This window comes from Lepisosteus platostomus, chromosome 12, assembly GCF_059453375.1.
Source record: "Lepisosteus platostomus isolate fLepPlt1 chromosome 12, fLepPlt1.hap1, whole genome shotgun sequence".
In the NCBI taxonomy this organism is placed as follows: Eukaryota; Metazoa; Chordata; class Actinopteri; order Semionotiformes; family Lepisosteidae; genus Lepisosteus; species Lepisosteus platostomus.
This window is the reverse complement of record NC_142622.1, coordinates 17,755,201-17,772,429: the sequence shown is the minus strand read 5'-3', so window position 1 is coordinate 17,772,429 and position 17,229 is coordinate 17,755,201. Positions and strand designations below refer to the sequence as shown.

The 17,229-nt window shown below is 35.9% G+C and overlaps 1 protein-coding gene across 1 annotated transcript in view; it reads left to right on the top strand.

Moving 5' to 3' along the window:
* hivep1 (HIVEP zinc finger 1) overlaps positions 1-17,229 on the top strand; it is an 81,665-nt gene that overhangs the window by 38,597 nt on the left and 25,839 nt on the right. The window contains exons 3-4 of the mRNA XM_088602303.1: positions 877-971; positions 7,946-7,999. Of these exons, the coding sequence (XP_088458429.1) occupies positions 877-971; positions 7,946-7,999 (149 nt within the window). The remainder of the gene's footprint in view (positions 1-876; positions 972-7,945; positions 8,000-17,229) is intronic.

Here is a 17,229-nt window from a genome sequence, read left to right as displayed (position 1 = left end):
TACCTAAAGTTCCCCCTTAATACAGCTGGTGAAGCAGTTTTTCACTTCTCCACCTGATCTGCTGTGTAGGGGGGCTGCTGGTGCAGATTGTTTCAGTTGTGGACCTCTCACCCCATGAGTAACAAAAGGTAAATTGATCACTGTCTGGTTTGTTGTGCTGTTTTGGAAAATACTTTGGTCCTGCAAAAATTTATAGTGTCCTAAGTATAAAGATCTCTGGTCCACAAATGGCCATATTGTGGTAACAAACAGATCTTGTTTTGCAGTACACACGTCAACAATATTTTAACCTCGCTGGTGCTGTACAAGGTCCAGTTTATCCAGATGGTCAGACTCACCATGGGCAGTGTGTTCAAAAGATGAAGTATTTAAAGGAGGTCAGATGGCCTTAGGAAATCTGTGCCTGTTTACCAATTTGAACGAGTCATTTTTCATCCTGAACTGTGAAAGTTAAAGTAAAATTCCAAGAGATTTATAAACATATGAGGGGTCATCAATAAATAATTCATTTCCTTAACTCCATGCAAAAATATTTGTTGAGAGAACATGTGATGGTAGGAGAAAAACTGAGTTTTGTTATGAGTTTACTTTAGTGTTGTTGCACAGTATTCTTCAAAATGAGAAAGCTCTAAAAGCATCTGAAACCTCATCCTTTCTATTAAAGAATAAGGCATTTTGAATTTTGATATAAAAAAAGACATAAGCTTCAGCTAGCTGTGAATGAGAAATTGTGAGACTGCTTGCAGGAGATGCGTTTAACGTTTTACTCTAAAGGTATATCATTAAAAAGGTTACTGCTTTAACAAAGATACTAATTGAACTAATAACCTATGAGGGGCTGTCAATGTACAGTATGTTTCTTCCTTTTGGGAGCAGCAGTGTGGATAAATGGTTAGACCTCTACACTCAGAACTGGAAAGCTGGCGGCTTCAAATCTGAGGTGGAACATTCCTGTTGTACCCTGGAGCCAGGTACTGTACATTTCTTGGACTGCACCAGTAAAATGCCCAGACATATAAATGGGTACAAATGTATGTTGCTTTGGAAAAACCAAAAGCTTCAACCGAACACATTAATAATGAAAGTCACGCTCATGCTACTTTAGCCATGTTTTGTATGTGTCATTTATAATTTGCTTCTGATTATTCATTTTATTACCTTAACAGAAGTGATGGAAAACAAGTGCAATATAAAGGCCATTGAATTAAACACAGCAAACAAATGCGTATAAATATCTTGTAAAGAATAGATCACTTTCTAAAGTGTTTGCTTATTTTATTGATGTTCAGCTTTCTCTGTTTTTTTTATGGTCGTACACTAAATCATACACGAAGAAAAATAAAAGTTAGATTTTTTAGGATTCATTCGTGCATTTGTTTATTTTTTCATGACTTCGGAAAGCTACTTATTCAGTTGCCAGAAACCTGGAATCATCTCAAAATGACAGGGGCAGAACAAGAAGGGCAGCTAGCTGTTACATTTCTAAAAAACAAATCTTGTCCACTTACATGGGATATTCTGTTACTGGGTAGAAACTTTTCCGCTACTCAGTGCGCAACACAAGGGAATAAAAATGGCAGTTCATTCATTTTATTTGAAAAACAACCAACTGTATGACAATTGCCAATTTTTTTTTTCTTTTACATTTACCTTGTCTGCTAATGTTGTGCCCACATGTAAATTCCTCTCTACGCCTTTGGGTGTTGGGCATAACTTTGGACCATCTGTAACATATTCTGTTATAGCTGTGAGGGGATGTAGCACATTTAATGAAAGTCAGTCATGCAAATGGGAGTTCTTCAATAGCAGTCAGTCTTCCTCATGGGGTTAGGTTGGGTTTTAGTTCTAATGTTAGACAGACTCAACGACATCAAAAAGGCTATTCAAAATCGGAAAGAGAAGAATTAACAGTACTTCAAAAACGACTAACCACTTCCTGTCTTTTTTAGGTAATTCATATGCCATCTCAACTATTTAAACAGAGAAGAAAAATTTTGTGAGAAGGTGTCTTAAAAACACCTACACATTCCAATGATTTCTTAAAACAGATTGTTCAGGAAGTGTGAACTGAAAAGAAAATATCTGATCTGAAAGTGGAAGGAAGGTCTAAATTATTTTTTGTGCACTTTTAGTTTTGTGGAATAAGCTTCGGGAGGCATAGGAAATGTTCTCAATATTACAGTACAAGAGGTAATAAGCACTGCAAAAGTAATGGAAAATTTAAAATCATGATCATAATTGACTATGTTAATTAATACTTGACCCTTTTATAATTGTGCATGTTTTGGACATAGTGTGAGTCTGTGTAGACAAGATTTATATTTTATGCCTCATTTGTAGATGGGTTTTAACTGTCCCTCATTATTAAGAGATGTATAATTGTCCGGGTGTAGATGCGTTGACTGCTCTTTGGATGAGATTCATTGTAGTGTTTAAGACTGACACGGACAGATTGCTATTTGACTTAATTTAACCCACACCCGATTCTTTCAGGACCTCAATAATAACAGGTGTAGAATTAAGGTTTGAAAAAAACAGAGAAACTAGTTAAATTCTACTTCCTTATCAAATGAAAAGCGAATCAATTAGTTTCTAGAATAAATGAGATAATCTTAAGTGTGTTTATCTCTTACCTTTCTTCCTGTACTGCATTTAGTAATGGACTGGACCATTTTACAATACAAATACAAAATGTTTATATACTAGGATCTTTAAGTAAGACATACTCTTCAGTTTGGATTTTTTTTCCAAATATGTAGATTACTACTGTATATTAAACATACATTTTTTGTATTACACAGCTAGAGTTCATTAAAAGTGTTGTCCTTTTCAAACTTTTTTGATTTATGTGAATCATCATGGAATACCGGAAGCTACAGCGCTCTTTCTTTTCTTGAAACAATCACATTTAGAATAGCACCAGTCATTTGAAACAGCAAACAGCACAGACAGAAATAGAAGGTGATCTCCAAGAGTTCCATGATACTTCTCTCATTTAATGTGCAGAGAAAAAAAGACTCCTGTCTGGTTTTATTCTGTCTTTGTTTTGTGTGAGTGTTCCTGAGCTTGTGTGACTCACACAATCATGCTTTCTGAAACATCAGACTTGTGACATTGCTGTCAGGCCCTGACGAGAATGGCTGGCCTCTTTGGAAAGCAAACAAGGTTTGGTAAGGCAACAATAACTTTCTTGATAGGAAAGATGTTTAATTATTCCTCAGATCAGCGTTTTTACATAACCACCACCACCACAAATCTGATCAAGTGTATGTTTTAAAATGGATTTACTTTTCAATTTTATTTATTCAAAAATGTTTTCAGGGAATAGTAGATAATAGATTATTAGTTTTGTTTAAAACAGAACTCCAAATGTATATTAATTGGACTAATAATAAAAAATGCCTCTTTTACATTAGTAAGGCTCAAGCATCAAAAGGCTGGTATGAAGGGTACAGTTTTGATGCACACTGTTGTAATACCAGCATAGAGTACACTGACTGCAAATGCCAATATGATTGCATTGAGAGCCCAAGTATTGTCATGATGCCATCTCTTACTTATTTTAGTATTAAGATTTCTACTGTAATCCTCTCTCCCTGGAACTGAAAGTTCTTACCATTATCTGACTTTCTGTTGGTGCTTTTTGTTTTTTCTCTTGGACATTCCACAAAAAAAAAGCCAGTGGCCACTCTGTTGGAACAGAGTGTTCAATGTGACATGTTCTCATACAGGTAACCTTTGGGGAGAGAGAGAAACAGTCAAGAGCTCAAGCCATCAATTTTTTGTTGCAGCTGATCCTTAGAGCTTTTAGTGGTTACACCTACACACTCTTAGTTCACACTGCAAGTTTGTTGAACAAAGAAAGACTTGGCATGCCGGCAAAAAAGTCATGGAAAATGAATAAGCATGTTTACTTGGTTATTATAAATGGCATAATAATGGCTGTTATAACATATTTACAGCAGACAAATTGGACTCCCTTCAGATGTTCTAAAACCCCTGTGAAACAATTTTTTTCAAAATTGGAAGTAGAAACATATGCCAAACATGGGGGCAACGTTTCTGTCCTGTAAGGTCATGGGGGTCTTGTGGTTTTCATTTTACAGTAGCTCTTATTTACACTGCCTAATAGTCTGTGTAATTGGTCTTAAAATAAGAGCAACTAAACAGTTGAAACTTGAAAAACGTGCTGAATATAAATCTACAAAGAGAAGTCTCACACACTTCCTGTTTAAAATGCCCTTTGTTTAAAAAAATGTATATAGAATGCATAAAAATTCCGATGGGATTCGGGTGTCTTTGCAAATTATGTTGCAATGGCAGAGCAATTAAGAGTGATTTCCCAGTGTTTTCCTTATAGGACATGCTTACATTTACGGGGAAGCAGTACTGTATTTTCACTAATAATGCAATAATGCTGCAGAAGGAAATCTCCCTTTCAGAGATGTTGCCTAGTGCGCTGGGACTTCCGCTGAAGTGAGTCGCCTCAACCTGCCCTGATTGGCTGGAACTGAATAACATAGTTAACCCTCCCCGGCTTGTCAGAATAGGGAAACACCAGCAACAGTTGCAGAGCCTGCTCAAGCCTGTTAAATCATTGTCACTCAGGAGGACTCATTGGCTCAGCATGTGATCTAATTCTGGTTTAGTGACGTAAAGCTGAGGCTACACTGCTCTGTAACTAAGGCAGAAAAGGAAGACAGTTTCGTTTTCATGACTCTGGATGGTATGCACAAGAGTTGATCTCCTGACATGGGTAGCCTACCCAGCTTTAATGTGTCAGTGATAATTGTGTAATTTAATCATCCAGTTGAAATATTTGAGTGTAAGAGAACACAAAAACACAATTTGGGTGTAAGAGAACACATTGCTTGATATCCATTTTACTATCCCAGAGCGTTTAAGCATTTTTCTTTGTTCTCGGAGCATTTATATTGCTGTACTGTGGTCACAACAACACTACCAGTGAATTTTAAATTTTCTGTTGTGTTGTTTCCTGGGGCGAATTCCAATATACTTTACAATAATCACTTATTTAATTGCATTGCATGCGCTGTAGAACATGTATAATTAAATGCTCTGTAATTTAATATGGTATTTTTAAGACTATACACAAGCATAAGAGTTAGTTTTTTTATTTGCAGTACGTGTAGTCAAGTTGCAGTACATGTAGTCTTCCTGTGAAGTAGAATCAGCACAGGTAGCTCCAGTACTTGTGTAGCAGTTTTCCCAGGAGGAAGCTGAGCAGTCCCCTGACGGTGAAACAACACGGTCTCTGCTTCCCCCATTTGAGCCTCAGTGCACTAGGCCTGACCAGAGACCCTGGCTCTGACAACTGTTGGTTTGTGTGCTTAGTTTCTTTTTGATTGATTATGTAACTTGAAGGGCTTGCAAGGTTGGGATAAATAACTGCAATAAAATGAAGAGGCATCCTTGAGTAGGTTTGTAATGTCTCTCATTTCTGCTTTTGTAGAGACATAATGTACTCACAGGATACCTTGTAAATCACACTAGCCTTTTTTAAATTGGAGTATTGGTTTTAAAAAGTAGGGACCATTCAAATTGATGGCTTTGTACATAGTGTGAAGAGCAGCTAGCTGACATTGTGATGTAAGCCTACCTCAACATATGGTTTGTATGTGTGATCAGATTTATTAGCTGTGATGTGGATTTATAGTAGTCCTGCAAGTTTGATACATTTAATTGACTTCCAGGGTGTGTTGTATAATTTAGCATGTGTTTCTAAGGAGTCAATAATATTGTACTGAGCACTCCCGATTCAGCGGTGGCTGGTTGGGGAATGACAGGTAGAGATGAGGGTCACTGACAGTTTGATTGCTCTCTTCATTACGGTGGGGCGTGCCAGTCACGGAGCTGGTGAAACAGCTGGGAAAACGAGAAAGACAGCAGGCATCTACTGAACGTAGAGAAAGAGCAGGGATTCTTACCCATTTTTATCTAGGGAAAAGGCAGGGAAGGGATGAAGTTGGGGTAAAAAGGGAGAGCTCATGGGGGCAATCTAACACCAGGGGACATGGGTCATTACCATATAATAATATTAATAGTTACTGTAAGACTTACCGCATGGATTGCGTCCCCTGCAATGTCTTTTTAAAATAACGTTCCTGCAGTTCTGGATTGTCCTTTTAGGTGTTTGAAGGAAGGATGTAGTTAGCATTACCTAATTTCGTCTTTTATTCACTGTGCTATGTTATTATACTTTACACCTTTACACGTACCTTTACACATACTTTTCATGAATAAAGTGAAGCTATGCAAATAACCTATAAACACCACAAAGTATTTATTCCTACTTAAAGTCTATTATAAGTATATTCCTACTTAAATGAATATTATTCCTTCTGTGTAAGAAGCACAGGCAGCATTTCTTTTTTTGCGATTACCTGATTAAGAACAATCACTTAAGTGTTTTTCACATTTTGGCTCCAAACTTCAAAATCGGCTGCAACAACGTGGGGAGAATGAGAAAGTGTAAACAGATTCCTCTAGCCCGCCCACTTTCGAGCCCTTTGGCTTTTAATACATCACAGAAAACACAGCCCCATCATCACCAAAAGGCTAGTGCTGATTGGAGGAGAAGCATGTCCCTCGCCAAGGCTGCAGCCAAATGTGAGGCAACGCCAGGAAAATCCCACTTAGTGAAATGACCCAGGCTCGAACCTATGACACATGCATTATAGAGCTCCACCTGCACTTGAGCGAGTACCTTTATTGGTTCAGCCACTCAAGAAACTTGTTAGCATTTCTTTTAGACTTTACAGTCTATTAAAGAATTAAACTCTTATACATTCATTGCAAACAAATGGAAAAGTTTTTGAACAAAAATCGATAGACACAGTTCAACTTTTTTAGATGAGAAGATGAGATTCAGGATAGATGTGAAATAACAGATTTTCATTTCACTGGAGAAGCTATAGATACAGTATGTAGATAGATTTATATTTTACATGTACTGTATTCATATACTGGTGAAGGTGGCATACGAAAATGGCATTATTGAGACAGACAGAATGGGTATAAAAATATTTAGCTACCATGTTTGCTTTTATTCTCTTTACCTCTTTCAGAGAACATGTTTTTTTACCCTTTTTCTTATTTCTTAGTACTGTGATACCAACTCACAAGTACCTCTGGTTTTCATTAGCCTGAATCAACTTAACCAGCATAACTGAACTCATCAGAGCCTGGATCATACTGCAGGGTTTTAGGTTTTAGTTAAACCTGAAGGTGCTGTCTAACACCAGGAGATCTGCCACTAATTTTCCATTAAGACCTGGAAAATGTCTTAAACTATCAGGTATTCACATTTATATGTATTTTATACTGGGTCATATTAAAATATTGTTTCAATGAAAAGATTTTTTCCAGCTGTCTACAGAGCACAGAAGGGTGGGTATCTGAACTATGTAGCAGTAACTCTAAATAAGTACAAATCTATATTTCTTTGGCCATCAAAAATCTAATAATAATAAAAAATGTATTGTTCTAAAACTATGCTTCTTTATATATGGTCATGGAACAAGACTTCTGGGCTTTTATTAGCTATCTAAGCACCTGAACTACAGTATTACTTCAGCAGGGATTAGGCTACACTGAGGATGGAAAAGCAATTGCTCACCACAAAGGGAGCTCTCATTAGATGGGTACTGTGTTCTCCAGAGCCTTTTTAAGATTTGTGTTTATTACCTTAGTACTCTTTGTAATAGGATGTACTGCAGGTTCCTTGATTTTCTTATAAAAATTGTAAGGGTGAAGGTTGTTTTCCTGGGGAACCCAATTAATAAATGGCATTCTTCCTGTCTTGCTTCATTGATTCAAAAGTAATGGAAAAAGCACCAGAAAGTACCAAGAAAGGTGCCTCGGAAACTGTGGAAGTTTGGATAATTGTAATTTTCCAATGGTTCTTTCTCTGTATTTTTTTCAGATAAGATTGAAGAAGCTCAGAAAGAACTTAAAGATCCCGATGATTCACAAAAAGGTAAAGACTTGTATGATGATTTATAATTACATTTTCCCCTGTTGTGTCTGGGCACAGTTACATACTGTAGATTATCCTCTGATTATCCTTGGTCACCATTTCCACAACAGACTTAGTATTCAAATTTTGCTTTATTGTATATCTTTCTTGTTTATGTTTTGCAATCCATGAATAACTTGAGACACAAGAATGACAAACCTGCCATCAAAATGCCACTATGTGGATTCCTTGCTCATTAAACAGGCTTTCCTAGTGTTGTAAAAAGATTTTACTTTTTTCAATACGTTTTAAAGATTGAGCCTGGCTTACTATTAAAATGTATATCTTTTTTTTAATACCAGATGCCCTCCATCCAGGACTTAGACGGAATTGACTGTTAAATTAGAGAAGTTAGTCAATTAGGAATTGAAGTCTAATCTTTGTCTCTAAAGAGATCATGCTGGATTATTAGCGAGTTGGTCCTATTTGCCATGTTCTTATATTGAATTATTTTTAGTAATTGAAGTACTGTAGTATAGTATAAATGTATATCTGCACTTACATGATGAAGAATAAGGTTTAGAATAACCTAAGGTTTAGAACTATTTTTACTCCCTTACTGCACATAATCATTACATGCACAGGAATCATAATACATTTTCCACTTAGTTATTGCAAAAGGTGCAGATTAGAGGCTCATAACAGAGAGGGCATTAAGATGGAGACTTCCTTCTGAGTTCCTTTGGCTCTCTCCTCATCACTCTCAATTAAGTAATTCATACTTACACAGCAGAAAGACCAAAACTCTGAAAGTTTATTTTTATATACTTATCAATAACCCCTCAAAATACATAATTTTTTTCCCTGTGTGTTTGTCGCCTGGAAACTGATTAAATAAGAAGAATCTGCTGTACATGTATAAATCGAACAATGTTTGTGACAAATTTAAATCTGATGCCAGTATTATGTGTAATCATCAGTTTTGCTTGAGTCATCTTAATTTAACACTGTGTAAAGCTTATTTCCATTTCTAATGAAGTGGCAGACTACAGAGACTCCCATTTCCCCTACTCTGCTATTTTACTTGCAGTAACATTTATAATAAAGTACACCGTACATTCCCTAGTTATATACATAAGCAGAATTTAAAATGATATATTTTAAAAATGAATTGCAAAATGCAATTATCCATTTTAAGGGTACACGTTTTTTTTCAAAGTGGCGAAAATAAGTGACAGAACTGTCGCATTCCATGTTTTTTTCCTTAAGTTCCTTGAAGAAATTTAAATTATTTGCAGAAACTTTTCAATACCTGCTAGGTTTTATGTTTCTGCAATACAGTAATTAGTGTGCCTTGAGTGTCCGACAATCCAGAGGCAGACATTTACAGCCGCAGCTTCTTCGTTCACACTCATAATGGGAAAGCTGCCCTTCCTGTTTTCATTTTCTTGCCATGTACAGTACTAGATCTCTTATAAATTTTTTGTTGCGAAAGGGTCACATACTTAGGTGATTACATACCACTCTTTTCTGTGGTTTTCTGTTTCTCTGTAAGTCGTTTCCAGCATCGCATTAGGAATGACAAAAAAGACTGTCAAATATTGTGTTTAATCTCAAAATGTTTCTGTCCTTAAAAGATTTTTAATGCTTATGTAGTGCAAACACAATGTTCTGATGAATCTATAACCCAGTTTTACATTAATACAATTGCAGTGCTGAACCCAACAGTGTAATGCAGAAAAGGCTATGGTATCCAGAATATTTTAGCACCATGAAATGTAGCGTTATATATTGTAAATTTAAATGAACAATTATATCTGGACAATAGAGGACACCAGAGCACATTTTGTTGGTTTTTTTGTTCATGCGGTCCAGTTGCTACAGAGGAAGGTTCAGAAGCACTGATCATCATGACCCTCTCAATAACCTGCCAACTAGCATTGGAGGCTTTGGGAGATCATTAATCTCTGCTCTCAGCTGTGGAGGTGCAAATGTTCAGTTAATGTGCAGGAGTGTGTTGGAAAACAAAGGCCAGCCAGCATGGTCAAGGATAAAACAGTTTGCAGTGCGCTTAACAATCGCGAAAGGCAAATGCTAATTAACAGCGCTGCAGGGAACTGATATTTTCTTCAGGGCTTGACATGACAACCACTTCCCATTCGAGTCAGCAGAGACTGGCTTGGGAAACACCCGCCTGTGGTTTTGTGAGAGTGAAAGCAAAACACAGAAGGAGCAGAGCTTAATCAGGGGAACACCAGATATACAGTATTAAATTATAGTTCAGGCTGGAGCTTACATGAGTTATCGCTGAGATGGAGGTACCCAGTGTTATTATGTGATGTCTCTAAGTGTGTAGAAAACAGTCAAGAAGCTAGATTCCAGCTGTTAAACTAAAACAGAATTGCGACAGTCCAGCTGTTTAAAGAAGGGCTATGGCTTTTATTGCAGAGGAGGTTATGGTGAAAAGTTGAGACTGATTGTTCGGTTTTAATTAAACCCTGCTTTCAGATGTCATCAGCAAATTATACTCTTGAAATGAATAGACCATTCTCAAAACATGTCAGTACTCTGCAAGACTTATTTGCATGCTGTTGTATTTGCAAACTATTTGTGAGTAGGATTACTGTGTCCATTTAGACAAGTGCTTAGTAACGCGGTATATCCTGAAAATGATTCCTGCTTTTTTATAGTTTTATTACAATAATTGTGGAAGCCTTCATTGCATTGTATGTATTTCCCGGCATTATGAAATAAAAGAATCTCACAAGTATGTCCTGTAAATGGCTGAATGGCATTTTAATTTAAGGGGACATTTTGTCACATCGTATTAAAGTAAAGGAATTAAAATAAAACTCTGAAGTTTAACTTGCTACATTAATTGGGTACTGTGAAGCAGCTACATGTGGTGATATTTAGTAGATCTTATTTTAGCCACAGTTCCCCTACTGTATTCATGCTACCTCACAGATGATTTTTGTTTCCTTCAAACAATTTGGAGTAAAAGCTTTTGTTGTTGGGAATAAACCAACATTTTGACTTTTTATGTACGGTGGAACAAGCTTGTTAGGCAGCACAATGCAAAAAAATGAAAAAAATACTGATAGGAGTTTCTTTTCAGCCACACTCAATATCACACTATTAGTAGGCCCTTTTTTTGCAAACTGTGTTTTGATGATGATGATGTTGAGATAGTCAAAGAGGTCAGTTTTTAAGCACTGTAATACTGAATCCTAGGCTGTTTGTGTTCAAAGACAAAGTTAAAAAGAGACAACAACATAGGCTATAGTAACTAGCATGACTCCTGCTACACAGCACTGTGGTACACGACAACTAATGCCTAAGTTCAATAATTATAATGTACAGCTGGTTATTAATGGAATGTACTGACAGTGATGCTGAATAGTGATTTAATGCATCCAAAAAACATCTAACACTAACTTAGCAAATTCCTTAAAACTAACTGCATGTTGGTTCAGTATCATTACCAGTAACTTAAAATGCGTTTCCCAGACCTACTGAGGCAAGACTGAATCTGTCCCCACAAGTGAGACAGACAGTGGTTTGTTCAGTGTTATATAGAAGCTATCGAGAAACCAAAAAGGAATCTGAGCATGCACTTACTGTACATATTGTCAACAGCATGTTTTCAGTAGACACCATGCAAAAGATCCTTAGCAAGAACATTTCTGTGATGTAATTTTTGTAATTGTTATGGTAAAAAAAAGAAGGTTCCCACAAACTGTCAAAAAATTCCAACAGTAATAATAAGCAGAATAGCTCTCTACTGAACAGTTTCTCTTGCAGCTGCAGCTATCTGAGTACACACTGTCCTAAGCAGCTCTCCCTAATGCACTGTAAAAAGTTGCAGCCTTTATTACAAGGGTAGGGTTTTTTTTCAAGGGAGTAAAAATATTCAATGTAAATGTGTGCCGGTGATTATATTGACTATTTTTCATGATAATCAATATATGCATCTTTGTGTTACATACAGTATTTGCAGAGCTCTTGTTTTCTTATGTTGTTGTTTAATGCCAACCAGTGGTCTTATGCATGTATGAGTATATCGAGGTCTTCACATACTTGTAAGTATCCACACAATGTAAAGTTTAAACCAGTTAGTCATGCCTGAAGATGGGTTGACAGTGAGAAAATGACACAGAGCATTACCAGGAAGCCTTCAGTTCTTAAAATATTCCCCGCTTACGGGCTGATGTTATGCCAAGTCATATGACAGTCATTTGATTTGTGCTGTCACATCACAACAGGTGGATTGCATCGAGCTGTGGTTTAAGTGATTTCTTTCCAATGCAAAGTCAGAACTCATGTTTTTGTGTATTTTCTAACATAGAAATGTGCATTATTCTCTAGTCTTTACACAAGTTTTTCTGTTCCTGCTAAGTATCAAAGTTATGCATAGGTGAAGTTAAACTGAGCCTGATTTGGGGTTTATGTTGTGTAAACATTATTGGATGACCCTGTAAGTCATTTTAGATTGTGCACTCCAAAATTCCATACTTGATGTTTTGACATTTATCAATACAGTTAAAATTGTAGAGAAAACGTTTTTTTTTAATTATTTTAATTGAAGAATTTGTTAGATATGCTTGGGACTCTTGAGTAGCTGTGAAAAGAGATTTTTAGTGGGTTTTGTTTTCTAAAATCAATTGAATTAATTGAATTACTTTATTCTTTGGAACATCCAGGATAGTTTCATTCACTTCCAGATAAGCATCTGTTTTATTTATTGTCTTACAACAAATAAAATTACAGCTATTTTCCTTACACTTTTCGAAAAAAGCTTTTCAAAAACAGCTGAACTAAGAAGTCCAATGCTTAACGAAGAGCAGCAACAGGTGTTGCTGAGCTCGTGAAAGTCATAGGGTATAATGTAATTAAAATCGCCATAATATTAACTTGTAAAACTATTTCTACAGTAACAGCACAATAATGTGAGTTTAAACTGTAATTAGAAATTGCACATTTTTATTTCATTACAATCCATTAAACTGAGGTAACTATAACCAATACTGACAAATGACTTCTGTATTGTAGCCTTGTGAGATCCATGACATGCTGTGATTTGAAGTGTGAGTTATACTATTGCAAACTATTATTTTATTGTTCTTTTTAATTACCATACATTAAAATAGCATCCTGTGTTCTAATCTGTCATACACAGTATGCTGTAATACATTAGTGTTTGAGAAGGGTTTCAAGTGTTTTGAGACTTTTAGACGGCCATTTTAATACTTTTAACATCCTGTATTATGAAAATTGCAATATTGAAACGGCTGTCTTGGGGTTGCATCTAAAGTAAATTTTTGGCTTTAAAAATAACCTAAACTCACAGGACAGCAAATCTGCAGCTCAGATGCAAATCCTTTAAGTTACAAATTGCACGCTGTGACTGTTAATGCACTGTTACACTGACCTCCACAGTACATGTCCACATGGTAAGTTTGTATGGCAAATATATTGTTATAGATTGTGCAGTATAGTTGTACGTAATTTTTACGGTACATTTTGACTTAACTCTTCTCTGTGTTCAGTATTGTCTCAAGGGACCCTAACTTTGCATAACTTTGAAATAAAAAAAAATCACATGCTTAGTGGTAAAGACAGCTGTTGTGGTAATACAGAAAACAAGTGGTTCACAAAAACAAATCCACACTGAAAAAAGACCCAGACATTTTTTTTTAGTTTTATGCAATATTGAAAACCTTACAAAAGTCATACTGTCCCTTCTTTTCTTACTCCTTTGTTCTGAAATGAATGATTTCATTTATTTTTTAATATTTCTTAAAATATAACAGAAAGATCCCCTTGTGATAAACTGTTAGGCCTGCCAATAGAACACAGAATTCCTTTAATAATTCTGTAAGAACCTTTAGCATTCTCATTAAGCTGGGGTATAAGTTTCCACACCACCCTTTTTTAATGCAAATTGCTTTTCAGTAACACTGATGTGATTACTAGTTAGGGAATACAGAGCAACTACTGTATATATGGACATTACTCTGAATGGCAGCAGCTTTTAATTATACCCAGACCAATTGATTAAAACTTCTGAATGAGAAGATATAGTGAGAAGAAGTATGGAAAACTCATTCAAAACTCATCAAAAGGATTGCAAAGGCTCTCAATGCAACAGTTTTTCTCAACCAGAAAGCCTGCAATAGTACAAAGTACTTAAAAATAGCCCCTTAAAAATATATTTTTGTGTGTTGTTTTAAATGTGTTGGTGATTGTATCTATGCATTTGCAATATTTAGTGTCATAAATTAAAATGATCTAATTGCAGTGTATAATCTGAGTAATAGTAGTACTTTGATCATGGGTACTAACTGAAATGTTCAAGTGTGCTCAAACTTAGTAAACAGGTACTGTAAATACCTCTCAGGTAATGAAATAACTTTGATTCACATCACTGTATTCTCTATAACAGTGAAAACCTTTTGGCACACAGAGTCATTTCAAAATTTAATGCAGTCATAAATCAAAAGATTTATGACAAAATATCTCAACATCACTGGTATTTAAGTTTATCATAAATTAGCAGTGAGCAGACTAAAGATGGATGGGTATGTTGTTATTGTAGTGACTGAGAGATTATCAAGAAAAGCTGCAAGTATGTCTTGTGCTGTGCTTTCAGGGGTGACTGCACTGTCATGAGCATTGTTCAGTAAAAAGTGTCTCCCAGCACAAAATACACAAATAGCACAAATTTGAGATCTTCTTTTCTATTCAACAAAAAGGTGCTCATTTACAGTATATCTTATTATTTTTAAAGAAAGATTTCAATTCAGTTGGCCTTCGTTTTACTTTTTAGTCATAACTGTAAGGCATACTTACCTGAAGACCTTTCTTATTGGTTAGTTTTGACACACTACTGTTTATACAGCATATACAGTACGTTCTTACTCTCTGCTAGATGGTAGAAAATGGTAAAAAAGCACAACAAATCATTGAAAATTGACCCTCTCTAATAGAGTTTCTAAATAATATTTTAAAACATAAACATGGAGTAAAGTTGCTTAAGGAGTTCAAGTAGGTACAGTAGCGGCGTCAGCATGGGTAGGCTGCAAAAGAACGAGTAAAGGTTTCGGCTTCAGGTGTGACACCCGAAGAAGGCTCCAGAGCCGAAACGTTATGTTTCTTTTCTTCTCTTTCCAGTATGGAATAAACCTTTACTTGTTCCGTAAAGTTGCTTAGCTGCTTTTCAATAGGCCTTTGCATTAATACTTGCATGCAATATAAATTATAATACTTAACCATCTTAAAGATACAATGAATATGTTCGTTTTCACACACAGGTTTTCTGATATCAAAATTTTCATGGTACTTGGTGCTTTCACAAAAGTAAACCTTAATGAGAGGTTAAGGTTAAGGCTAACCCTAACCCTAACCTTAGTGAGAGGGGAAGCCTGCAACCAAATCTAGCCAAACAGAATCATCTTTGTGACACCTTTCAAGAACACTAGGAGTGCTTATATGATGGTCAAACCATTTAGGAATAGAATGGGAACCCCCATCACGTACCATAGTCTGCTTAATTTTAAAGTACTTAAGCATAAAAACTCTCTTTGAAATGGGTCATTTGTTTATTTACTAGGGGCGAGCAGTATACCCCCCACTGCAGAACATCACCCTGTTCGCCAAGTGAACAACGAGCCTTTGCTTTTCATCATTAATTTTGTGCGTGTGTGCAAGCCCACGTCTTTATTAAAAAAAAACGAGAGAGAGAGAGAGAGAGAGCAGGAGAGAGAATGTGGGTGTTGTAATAATGTGTGGGCTTCAGTAGGTTCAGAGTCAGGCAGCGCAGGAGATTTTCTAGAACGAAAACCATATAGTCATTTTAGCCGAGCAACTGCATTTGTGGATGGTTTGGGAAGGACAGAATGCAAAGGTAATGTTTGCGTGCTTTTGCTGTTACAGTGCTGATGAATGGGTAGACATGCCTGATTAGGGGAATATACCATTAGAGTAGATTTAGTATCAATAAAGGCAAGATTGTGTTTATTATTTTTTTGTTTGTTGTCAGGTTGTTCGATATGCAATTTGCTATACGTGTTTACACTAAAAAAACTGGTGCTCGTGTTTTTAATCTCTCGGACCTGTTTGTGAGGATGAGTAAGAACAAGATTTGGTTGAGTAAGAATGAGACTATTGTTAATTAAATGTATTTTGGGCAGTTTACTTGCAGGTCACAGGTGTGAAAGGGAAGATGAGCTGTTGAAATGATTGATAATAATCAAACATCAGTAATGTTGTATAGAGTGCATGATGGAATTCATTATTTAAAAAATATATATTTTCCAGATAGTGCATGTTATGTAACAAAATCTTACTTTTTGCAAAGATCAGCAAACTCCACTTGATGGTAAATAGCAGCAAAACCAAAATATGTTTGATTTGTCATGAACAGGAGCAGATGTTTTTATTGAAGTAATAGGTTTTTTATTATTTTAATCTTTAGATATTTGTGGCACATCAATTAAATGCACCAAATACTATGGATAAGCATTATTAATATATTGATATCAATATTGTAAACATTGTGCTGATAGGATGGTAGTATACAGTATCTGAGTATTTTAATAATTGATATTATTATGTGAAGAAAATGGTGGATATGTAATTTTGCATCCATAAAAACTGCATGCATAACAGCAAATCAATTCTTAATATTAATATAAAAATTGATTATTGTATTGTGTTTCATTTGGTGGCCAAAAACTGTTCTATATGTCTTTTTGTCAGGCATGTCCCTGACTTTGATCTTACTGAATTAGCAGGTATAGTTTTTTCATCCATTTATGTTTAATTTAAAGTGATTAAAATATTAAACCGCATACCCCTTTGTAAATTAACAACAAAATACATCTGTGCTCCTCAACTAACCTGTAAATGTACAGGGTGGAACATTTACATCATTCTCTATATACAATTCTTAACGCAGTTATTTCCAGATCCAAACTAACGGTGGTAACCTATGAAAAAACGATCGGTTTTGATTGCAGTGTAACTGATAAGACAGTGTATGCTGCATGTTTTAACAAGTGAATGAACTGCTGAAAGAGCCCCTTCTGTAGCATTAAATACTGCAATGTGATGGTTTGGGTTCCAGCTCAGGTTTTGCTGCTCACTGACCATGACCCCCATGGTGGACTTGATTTGCCCGGATGTGGGTTTCTGCAGAGCAGAGCACTGTGGCTGGCCAGTCTCCAGTGTCAGTGGAAAGATCACTGGTT